At 35.9% G+C, this 12,135-nt stretch overlaps 1 protein-coding gene across 1 annotated transcript in view; it reads right to left on the bottom strand.

The window, feature by feature from the left end:
- LOC149796828 (uncharacterized) overlaps nucleotides 1–12,135 on the bottom strand; it is a 275,249-nt gene that overhangs the window by 40,553 nt on the left and 222,561 nt on the right. Inside the window, exons 34-35 of the mRNA XM_089960653.1 lie at nucleotides 10,598–10,898; nucleotides 5,558–5,757 (exon numbers count right to left, since the gene is read on the bottom strand). Of these exons, the coding sequence (XP_089816779.1) occupies nucleotides 5,558–5,757; nucleotides 10,598–10,898 (501 nt within the window). The remainder of the gene's footprint in view (nucleotides 1–5,557; nucleotides 5,758–10,597; nucleotides 10,899–12,135) is intronic.

Here is a 12,135-nt window from a genome sequence, read left to right as displayed (position 1 = left end):
AACTCATGGTTTTATTCTTCATGGTTCAATAATAACTCATGGTTTTATTTTTCATGGTTCAATATTAACTCATGGCTTTATTCTTCATGGTTCAATAATAACTCATGGCTTTATTCTTCATGGTTCAATAATAACTCATGGCTTTATTCTTCAAGGTTCAATAATAACTCATGGCTTTATTCTTCAAGGTTCAATAATAACTCATGGCTTTATTCTTCAAGGTTCAATAATAACTCATGGCTTTATTCTTCATGGTTCAATAATAACTCATGGCTTTATTCTTCATGGTTCAATAATAACTCATGGCTTTATTCTTCATGGTTCAATAATAACTCATGGCTTTATTCTTCATGGTTCAATAATAACTCATGGCTTTATTCTTCATGGTTCAATAATAACTCATGGCTTTATTCTTCATGGTTCAATAATAACTCATGGTTTTATTCTTCATGGTTCAATATTAACTCATGGCTTTATTCTTCATGGTTCAATAATAACTCATGGCTTTATTCTTCATGGTTCAATAATAACTCATGGCTTTATTCTTCAAGGTTCAATAATAACTCATGGTTTTATTCTTCATGGTTCAATAATAACTCATGGCTTTATTCTTCATGGTTTATTCTTTGCAGTACTTCTAGAAATTGGTGAAACTACAATTTCAGGACCATGCCACAATGGTGTCATATCTGATTTTGTTTTATAGCAAAACATGTTATGGTTTCAACATCCTCAATATTATATTCTTATCATAACTCACATAAGAACTTGCTTAATTTAATCTTTTGAACTCAAATGCATACAATTCAATGCCATGCTCTGTTTAAAATAAAAGCCAGAAAATGTTTTGATTTGCTTCTCTGCAGGCTCCATGTTACCTGTTTGCCGAATGACCACTTGTCCTGAACACTTTTCTTTCCAACAACTATCTTTCTTGCTGGTCAATATTTCTTTGACTATCTCTTACATGGTCCATGTCTTTTATTAAACATTCAGACTTTGGTGGAGCTCCTTCATGCTTCCTTTGTGCTAAGCCTTCTCCCTCTAATATATCCTTTTGCAACTGCATGTTCTAGCTTAATGTTCCCTTGTTTTAGCAATTCCTATAATTGTAACAATTTTGTCTTTGCTTATTCTTTCCTCAATATTCTTCTTTGTCAAAGAGTAAGGAGCCTTTTTATGCTTTCTTCTACTTTCATATTTGTTTTCTTTCATTGGTATCTCTCTGCAACTTTTGTCTGTAGTTACTGTGGGTCATGTATAAATAACTCAGGCTGGTTGTACTCAGGATCACTAATCATCACTGTCTTTCTTGATTCTGAATTGATATTGTCCTTTGTTGCCACACTGACTGACTTCTCTCCTCATCAACATTACCATCAGGTAGTACCAAAATTCACTTAACTTTGACACATTCTTTTAGTTCATCTTCTATCAGATAAACTTTTCATTTCTCAATGACTAGATTATACTGTAGGTGTAGGTGTTTTGCTAAAATCTCTGATTCTGTTATGGAGCATTTCTCAAATCATATAAAGTAGCCAAGGCACCTATTAACAATTAATAAAGCAATGAAATCGATAGTAAGAGAAAAGAGTGGTGGGGATGGGTTAAATGGTTTTGAAAACTCATTTTATCATTGCACTGGGAATAATTGTCAATAAATAGCGTTTTCTAATGAAGATATTCACTTTTCTGTATAAATAAATATCTGAAAAATCATTAAAAACATTGCTTTAATAGTCTCCAACATTTGTCAAATGTGTACCAGTGAAAATGCTGTGTTTAATGTCATTGTTTTTGTGTGTGAATGTGAATACATTTAGTGTTATTGTTGATTACAAACAAAAGATTATTTTTTTCAAAAATGGTAGACATTTATTCTGGGAAACAACAATGTTGAAACTCAACCTTTTATTGTTATATTAGTCAAATACTGATGTAATGATTTCATTGCAAGCAACTGACATCTCTGCTTGTCCTTTAGCAAAAAAACTCAGTGCCAATTTGGAAATTTTTAATTCATTACAAACTGTGAAGTGAATTCTCCATGATGAACCCTGAAATAAAGCTTTCATGCACCGAGTAAACCTTTTGCTTAGATCCCTTGCTATACATTATCATAGTTGAGAATGAGAAGGATAAACCGCCGATTAATTTTTTTAAATTATGTTATTTACATAATATTTAAAATTGTGTTTTAATGCCTAATTGAAATGAGTTGCCTTGACATATGACCATGGTCAGTATTTCCCCCAGAGGTGCTCTTTGCATGCCTTTAAACATTTATCTACCCCTTTACTTGGACTGATACTAAAAACATAATTTGATGATACAAAGCAGGTCTACTTTTAATCAATTGTAACAATACAACAAACACTTCAAAAAATCATAGATCAAAACACAGCACTTAATTAGGTTATCCAGAAAAATATTATGGGCATTATTGTGATGGTCAATTGATATTTTAATGCTACAATCAACTGTTACACTAAAACCAAATCTGAAGACAAAACTGAAACATGAAATTTCACTTAACATGATTTTATTTAATTGGTATTATTGCCACCAGTAACCATTTCTAGCATTTTAATTGATGTTATATTGCCTATTATTATTCAGTGTAATTAGACTTATTTTGCTTTACAGTTGTTGCTGTAGGGTGTAACACTATTTTTCAGCACAAGATAGGCTATACAAAGCGGCCAGTATAAATGGTGGAGAGAGAACCCGGAAAACCCAAAAAAAGGAATCATCAGCCCAAGAGAAGCTATTGGAAAGCTTTCTCACATACCCGCATGGGCCAAATCCGAGACTCGAACCCACGCAGACAGAGGTGAGATGGCAGTGATCCATAACGGTGAGTACTTTAGACTACTCTGGGCCCCTTTTGCTTTACAGAAAGTTGATCAAAATATAAAACTTATCATTATAAAATGTGAATTTCATGATCCTGATAGCTGCCATTTTCGACGTTAAAATGAGTAATATATCAAGGTCAAATTTACCAATGGGGGTGGGTATTTTTTAAAAGAAAAAATTAGATCCACCCCGCTACCCCACCCCCCCATCTAAGTGCTTTTATGAGTTATCTGGGAAACATTAAAATGAAGGGAGTGTATTATCATGGGTATTTATTACAGGTAGTTAATATCCAAGCATTATTATTTTTAATCTTATGAAATATCAAACAACATTAGTTCTAAAGGGACTGGGTTGTGGCAGGGGTGCAACACCTAAAGAAATAAAATATATGTTGAAAAGTGAGCACAAATTGAAGATAACAGAACTATTAACTTTGAAAACAGACACCAGTATGTATAATGCATAATATATTTGCACTTTTTTCAGTTTGTTATTTTTGCATACACAGACCTCCAAATAATACAAAATATAATGTCTGAAATTGAGGAAAATAGATTGTTGCCCTAGAAATATGGGAAAATGTAAGAAAAAAAGGACACTTGATGCCATGTTAAGCAATTATATATGAGCAAATATTTGAAGTCTGAACAAAACTGGATTGGAAATAAGGCCTCCATCCAGACTGGTAACTTGGTCAGCCAATCAAATCACCTCATTATTATTGTAGATCTCATTCATCAAAACTTGTCAGAGCTTATGATGCAATAAGCCCACTGTCCAAGTTTGATCAAAACTGGATCAGAAATATGGACTCCAGAATGATAAACACTCAGCACAATATACAATACATGATGAACAATGCATGCTGGGTCATACCGTAAGTTCATTTGGCTTCATGAATTTGCCAATTTAGGTTGGAGAAGTTTTAGGACTTAGAAAATAGAATGTTTTTATAACTGCAGTTATAAAGATCACTCTAATTTGTTATAACATGGTGGCTGGGGTCCATAATCACTGACTGCATGAACTGAAACACAATATATTGTGAACCGTATTGTGAACCATATTGTGAACTGAACAATGTATAGCTGGAACTGAGTATGTACCCAAACCATGATATAGTGGAAATTAAAGAATTTTCAAAAAACTAAGTGGAGGAGGACTGAGTGGATTTAAAATTATGCATGAGTCACCTGCTACTGTTGCAGTGCTTACCTTTCTGGAATGCCTAGTCTCCAGTCCAAGCTAAACTATTCCTACTTATAAATGTTCCTTCCTTTTCAAGGAAAGAGTTGTTCTGTATTTAATATTAGTCTTAGGTGTTCCACTTTCATATTTCTAATCTCATCAGACTGATATCTGGCTCATTAATACCTAGACAGAACCTGTCATGTGTTGTTTGGGTATTCTCTAAACTCCCTTATAAACCTTAAGGTGAAACTTTCTTCAAGAATCTTATCTTAAGTAAGCCTTCATCCTCTCCTTGGTGTGTTCATGGTGAAAGAGCAAGCTTCATGCTTCTCTGTGGAAATGTGTTGTTTTCAGTTTCATGGTAACATGATTTTTGTTTCTCTTCACTGCCAACCTGGATTTCTGGCTAGAAATCAGCAACCCATTTCTATCAAGATTACCAATCATAGTCATATCTGTGCTTCATTTTGGTACAAGACTGATAATGAAATATTTGTATACAAAATAATTTTTCTTTTTTCAGTCTCAGTGATCCTGACCTTTAAGCTTTGGACCCCGAAATCGATAGGGTTCTTACCTACCCCATGTACAAACCATGTGCAAAGTATGGTCTAGATATGTGATATAGAACTAATCTTATTATTATGTTGCTGATGTTGTAAGGTTTAATGCCATTTTTAGCATAAGATAGGTTATCTATTGCAGCCAGAATAACTGAATGAGGAAGAACCCTGGAAAACCCACGGAAGAACCACCAACTCCAAGAAAAGCTACTGGCAAGTTTTTTCATGTACCCACCTTAGCCAAACCTGAGACTCGAACCCATGCAGACAGATGTGAGATGGCAGTGATCCGGAATGGTGAGCACTTTAGACCACTCAGACACTCAAGGGCCCCAATGTTATTATGTAAAAAACATTTTTATTCCTTCAGTTACAGTGACTATGACCTTTGACTTTTTTATAAATGAAAATTCAAGGGCTTCTTTTTCATCTCAAGTGCAAGCCATCTACAAAGATTTATAGCTGTAGATGAAAAACTTGAGTTATTTTGCTGAAACCATTTAAGTTCTTTCAGTCACTGTGATTTTGACCTTTTACCTTTTGACTCTGAAATCAATATGGGTTCTTCCTTACCCCATGTGCAAGTTATTTATAAAGCTTGGTATTTGTTGATGGTGGAGGACTTAAGTTATTGAACCATTTTTCTACACTGACCTTGTAATCCCAAAATTGATAAAGTTCTTCCATACCCCAAGTGCAAGCCATCCATAAAGTTTATAACTGCTGATGTTATGTGGAAACAAACTGGTACAGAGACAGATGAACAGACATTATTAAAACATACTTTGCCATATGGTGGGTATACAAAAATAAAACAAATGATGAATAAAAGCAATAAATAAAGTATCAGAATGCATTTCTGTGACCAAAAATGAAAAATGATGAGATGGTACAGACAAACACATTCTCCTATTCCTCCTAAACAAAAATAAATATACCTCAGAGGTATTCCCACTGTCAAGTTCTTCCACCACCAGAGAAGGGAAGACCCCCACATGGCCATTAAACTCCCCTTCCCAGAATCCATCATCAACTCCGTTCTCATCTTTACGAAGTAGTTTTATTAGACTTCCTTCGCTGAAGGACAACTCTTCATCTGTGTTACCCTGATAGTCATACAAGGCTCGAACCCAAATGCCTAGTAAAACAAAAAACATATGATTAACTTAACATATCTGTAGCTTATTAAACAAGACATAAAAATGTGTGCATCCCTAAAATGAAACCTTCAGCAAACTGATGGATTAAGAGAAACTGTTTATAAGTTTAAACTGTGAACTAGGCTATATAGAGATATCACGTGACTAGCAACTTGATTCTAAACAATACCCTAAAGGGACATTATGTCAGTAGCCCTTAAAGTTTAAAAAATGCCCTAGAGACCCCTTTTAAGTAGCCCTTAAACTTTACCCTAGAAAGAGCAAAGTCAGTAGCCTTTAAACTATAAGCTATACCCTACAAATTCACCATGTCAGTAGCCCTTAAACTGTAAACAATACCCTAGAGACCCCATTTCAGTAGCCCTTGACTGTAGATAATGTTATAGACAGACTCCCTCTTTATAATGCTCTTCACAAAGCTACAAAGTATACTGTCTTACAGTGAGACTGCCCGTTAATGAAGTACATCATACAATGAATGAGTTAATGTTACTACTACAAATGGAATCCATGACCATACCCACCTTACAACATGAAGCAAGTGATAATGAAGACCCTCATTGTGAGGGGAGTGTGGCATTACAACTAAAACCATGTTATAATGAAGGCCCTCATTGTGAGGGGAGTGTGGGATTACAACAAGAACCATGTTATAATGAAGGCCCTCATTGTGAGGGGAGTGTGCCATTACAACATGAACCATGTTATAATGAAGGCCCTCATTGTGCGGGGAGTGTGACATTACAACTGGAACCATGTTATAATGAATGCCCCCATTGTGAGGGGAGTGTGACATTACAACATGAACCATGTTATAATGAAGGTCCACATCATGAGGGGAGTGTGGCATTACAACATCAACTATGTTATAATGAAGGCCCTCATTGTGAGGGGAGTATGGCATTACAACATGAACCATGTCATAATGAAGGCCCTTATTGTGAGGGGAGTACAGAATTACAACATGAACCATGTTATAATGAAGGCCCTCAGTGTGAGGAGAGTCTGGTATTACAATATGAACCATGTCATAATGAAGGCCCTTATTGTGAGGGGAGTGTGGAATTACAACATAAACCATGTTATAATGAAGGCCTTTGTTGTGAGGGGAAGGTCCTCATTGTGAGGGGAGTATGGTATTGCAACATGAACCATGTTATAATGAAGGACCTTATTGTGAGGGGAGTGTGGTGTTACAACATGAACCATGTTATAATGAAGGCCCTTATTATGAGGGGAGTGCAGTATTATAACATGAACCATGTTATAATGAAGGCCCTTATTGTGAGGGGAGTGTGGAATTACATGAACCATGTTATAATAAAGGCCCTTATTGTGAGGGGAGTGTGGTATTACAACATGAACCATGTTATAATGAAGGCTCTTATTGTGAGTGGAGTGTGGTATTACAACATAAACCATGTTATAATGAAGGCCCTTATTGTGAGGGGAGTGTGGTATTACAACGTGAACCATGTTATAACAAAGGCCCTTATTGTGAGGGGAGTGTGGTATTACAACATGAACCATGTTATAATGAAGGCCCTTATTGTGAGGGGAGTGTGGTATTACAACATAAACCATGTTATAATGAAGGTCCTCATTGTGAGGGGAGTATGGTATTGCAACATGAACCATGTTATAACGAAGGCCCTTATTATGAGGGGATTATGGCATTACAACATGAACCATGTTATAACAAAAGCCCACAGTGTGAGGGGAGTATGGTATTACAACATGAACCATGTTATAACAAAGTCCCTTATTGTGAGGGGAGTGTGGCATTACAACATGAACCATGTTATAACGAATGCCCTAAGTGTGAGGGGAGTATGGTATTACAACATGAACCATGTTATAATGAAGGCCCTCAGTGTGAGGAGAGTGGTATTACAACATGAACCATGTTATAATGAAGCCCCTTATTGTGAGGGGAGTATGGCATTACAACATGAACCATGTTATAATGAAGGCCCTTATTGTGAGGGGAGAACGGAATTACAACATGAACCATGTTATAATGAAGGCACTCACTGTGAGGGGAGTATGGCATTACAACATGAACCATGTTATAATGAAGGCCATCATTGTGAGGGGAGTACGGTATTACAACATGAACCATGTTATAATGACGGCCCTTATTGTGAGAGGAGTATGATATCCCTTTATTTCAACACAATATACCAATAATTAAATTCTGTGAATTTTGGTCCCCACTCCCACTTACATTGGTGAGGTCACCAAAAGTATATGATGATGAAATATAACTGTGGCCCATGTGACACTGCTGAAGAGTTAATAGCCAGACACAGGGCATTAGATTAAAAAAGCAGAAAAAAAAGGAAATCAAGGTACCAAGAAAGCTGATGGCTCACAAGGTTAAGGAAATATGGTACATCAAACAAGATCAGAGGGATGAAGATAAAATGAAATATTAATAATCATGTTCCAGTTTATGATCACAAGCAAATACCAATATCCCTCTAATAACATGTAATCAGAATTTAAAATGCTTAAATCTTTTTATCTCCATCTCTTAACAGAGAATTTATTAAACAACACTTTGCATGGCAATCCCACAATCATAGCACTGCTGTAAAATGTGCGACCCAAACCCCGAAGGTCAAATGCTTGAGTAAGCATGTCACAGAGCAAATTATCTTAGCTTCAAAATATTCAATCCAAGTATGAAAAAATCCATCAAGGCATCAAGCAAATAGACGTTACTAGCACCTTAATACTAATTTTCTAACACTGTGACCTTGATCACAAGTTCAAAGGAACAAGTCAGCATGCTGCAGAATGAATTTTCTAGCTTCATAGTGTTTCAAGTTCAAAGAAAATTGAGAGGGTTTTAGAAAATATGTTTATTTTATATATAAAACTTTAAACAAACTTTAATGCAACTTTATGACTGTAACTGACCACATGGTCAAAGAAGCCAGCATATGTGTAAAAGAATTAAATCAGCATTGTGTCAAAGAATGGACAGTCTAAGCTTCATAATCATTCAAGCCGAGTACAATAAGAACCTATCAAGGGGTTTCAGAAATTGAGGCAAGTGAGACAAGAGTCCCTCAAAGAGACCTACTCTCTATTAGCTAAAAAGGATTTCCAGGAATTCAAGATAAGACTATTTCTTCCTTCTGGCTGCAGATTGTTGAAACCACACACATCTGATATTCTTCAGTGATAGCAAGATTTTCATACTAGCTGCTGTGGTGGACAAACTGGGTGTCAACTTGGCACCATTTTCATTAAAGACCAAAAAAGGCATCACAAGAAGTCTTCAGGTGGAAATTCCATGTTGATATGACTTTCCATTTTGATGGAGAAACAATAAAAAAAAAATCAAGATGGATACCATGGTGACCATATCTAATGTCAAATTGGCAAAATTTCTCTTTAGTACCAACTAGACATTAAAATATTTATTTTGGTTAAAGCACAATGTCGATATGACCATCCAACTAGGAAAAGTAACAAGATTTCAAGATTGCCATTAATGCAGTCATATCAGAAGTTGGATCAGCACCTTCTTCCTTTATAACCAAGTAGATATCATAAGAAGTCTTTCAGTGAACACCCCATGATGATGTGACCATTCATTCAGGAGAAATAGTGATAACATTTTCAAGATGGACATTATGGCAGGCATATTGACTGTCTGAATGGCAATTAGGACATGTCCAAAATGTTCAAGATGGCCACAGTGGCAGCCATACTGGATATTCAAGTATAGCTAAGAATGGAAAGTGTGATGGCTCATAACAATGCCCTTAAACATCTGACCCCTAATGTTGTTCACCACTACTTCTCAAAACAATATACATATAAACCAGGCTTTATTCCTTAATCTCTAATGGGATTAAAGTTACAAAAGAAAATGAAAGTGTGAGGGAAAACTTCATAAATATTTAGCCATTATCTTGACCTTGAAAATACAACTCTTAAATATGTTTAAAGTTATTGAGGGAAAACGTTAAATGTTGAGCCCTTACCTTGACCTCGAGGGTATGACCACCAATGTGGTATGCAACACAACTTTTAATGATGATAATGATGTACAAGTATATCAAGTTGTATTCTATTAAAGGATTAAAAGTTATCGAGAAGAAGCATGACAGAAAGCTACAAATACATAGGTGTCACAATGGATGGATGGATGGATGAATGGACGGACGGATGGATGGATGGATGGAAATGCAGATACTATGCCTCCCCCACCATCATTTTCATAAAGAGGCAGCAGACATTAACATGAACTTAATTTACTGTGGTATTTTAAAATTGTTTAGATATGAATAGCATGATTTTCACAAATCAGTTGTTCATCAAAATGAAGATTTGTTCAGTGCAGGTCATATTAAGATTATTTCAAGTAAAAACGTCAATAATTTAACATGGTTATTCCAACATGATCTTAATGAGAGACTGAGAGAGAGAAAGAGAGAGAGCACCTTATCTTTAAATCAAGTAAAATTTAATGTTGGCACATTGCTAGAACAAATATAAATACAACAAAGTTTGTATATATACCTTTTGGTTGAGTTTTTTTTATACACTTCCAACTATACTCATCCCCAAAACTTATATTTATAACAATAAATCTCTTTAACATGAAATGCATCACTATACCTAACATGAAGAAAAAAAAAAACAGAATTCCAAAACTCAGCAGAACATGAACCTTTATCAAGCCTGTTATTTGCAGATCTATATTCCAATCAGATTGAAATGAAACAATCTTAAAATGTTATGTAAGTTTTCATCTTACAAGAAAACGTCAGACCCTAAGCTGTGACAAAGATGCCTTACCCTCAAGTGGTAAGACTAAGCCATCAGCAGTCACTTCTTGAACCTCCATGTCACCCGACGAATATGATGTCACTTCCTGTTTTAAGTCATTGGTCATTTTTGGGGGTGACTTTGGACTTTCAGTGTACAAAGATGGTGCAGAATGTGCATGCTCAATTGAGGCTGAGACAGGGTAAAGGGCACCAGAAAACGAGTCAGCACTTTCCAGGCTACATCCACTACCTGCAAGGCTGACATCATCCCTGTATCTTTCAATGTAGTTTTCTGGAATGTAGCCAATCTGACCTGATGAATTCTTGGCCTGAAACAGAGTTAATAAAACAAATATTCCTATTATTTAGATAAATAACCACCACAGAAACATTGTTTTCATATGAATGAGATATATCTACCAACCAATAACTTTGACCTTTTGACCTGTCCAAAATCTGATATCAATATCTACCCTCCTCCAACATGTACTACACCTTGCCCTCGATGACACGTAATTGGGGTACATTCACATGCAACACAATATAAATGAGTGTGTGAAATACCAAGGAAAACAAATCTAGGTTATAACTGAAAGGGGGGTGGGGGGGGGGAGATTCAATAGTAGAATGTGTCACTGATACTTGAAGATTATAATCTCCATTGGGGATTATGATGTGGTTGGATTTGCATCATTTTCATTAAAGAACCAATGCAATATTCAAAGAAGTGTTCCAGTGAAAACCATATAACAATGTTTCATTCATGCAAGAGTATTAATGATAACAAGATTTTCAAGATGGATGTTATGGTGCTAAATACTGCTATATTAATGTTATTGTACAAACCCCATGTCAGTAAAACCACCCATCCAGGAGTAGCAAAACCAAGATTTTTAAGATGGGCACCTGGTGGTAATATTGGCAGTCAAATAGGCATCATTTTCATTTAGGACCACCGAGGCATTTTAAGAAGTCTTCTGGTGAAACACCATGTCGATATGACCTACCATTCAGGTGAAGTTGCAACAAGATTTTGAAGAGGACTGTTGTTGGATCAGCCATATTTTCATGCAGGACCAACCAGACAAGATAGGAAGCCTTTTTGGTCGATTTGACCATCTGTGCAGGAGAAGCAGCATTACCAAGGTTTACTAGATGGCCACTGTGGTGATGTCAGAGCAGCACCTTTTTCACTGAGGACCCAACCCTGGCTGCCAGTGTTTTGAATGAAGACAGACCTCATGATAGCAATGTACCTCCATAACCCATACTGTGGGGGGTGATGGTGATTAAAATACATAGAAATCTGCATATGAAGTTAGTGTTTGAGGACATCACTGCCTTGAAATATATACTTTGGGGGTGCTCACCAGTTATTATGTACTTTTGAGAGAGTGACGTATCTAAGGTGAAGTTGTTTGCATTTAAAACATGCACAATGGAGAGATTGTTGGCATACCTCTATGCTACATTAATGTAATGTGGATGATATTTCTTTGGAAATTGTACTTTTGGAAATTGTACACCTTCTAAGCACACTGCTAACTAAAATGACTGCTCCCTTGT

The sequence above is a fragment of the Sinohyriopsis cumingii genome, chromosome 6, assembly GCF_028554795.1.
Source record: "Sinohyriopsis cumingii isolate HCF-2022 chromosome 6, ASM2855479v2, whole genome shotgun sequence".
NCBI lineage: Eukaryota > Metazoa > Mollusca > Bivalvia > Unionida > Unionidae > Sinohyriopsis > Sinohyriopsis cumingii.
The sequence above is the reverse complement of the archived record's forward strand: the minus strand, read 5'-3'. Positions and strand labels throughout refer to the sequence as shown.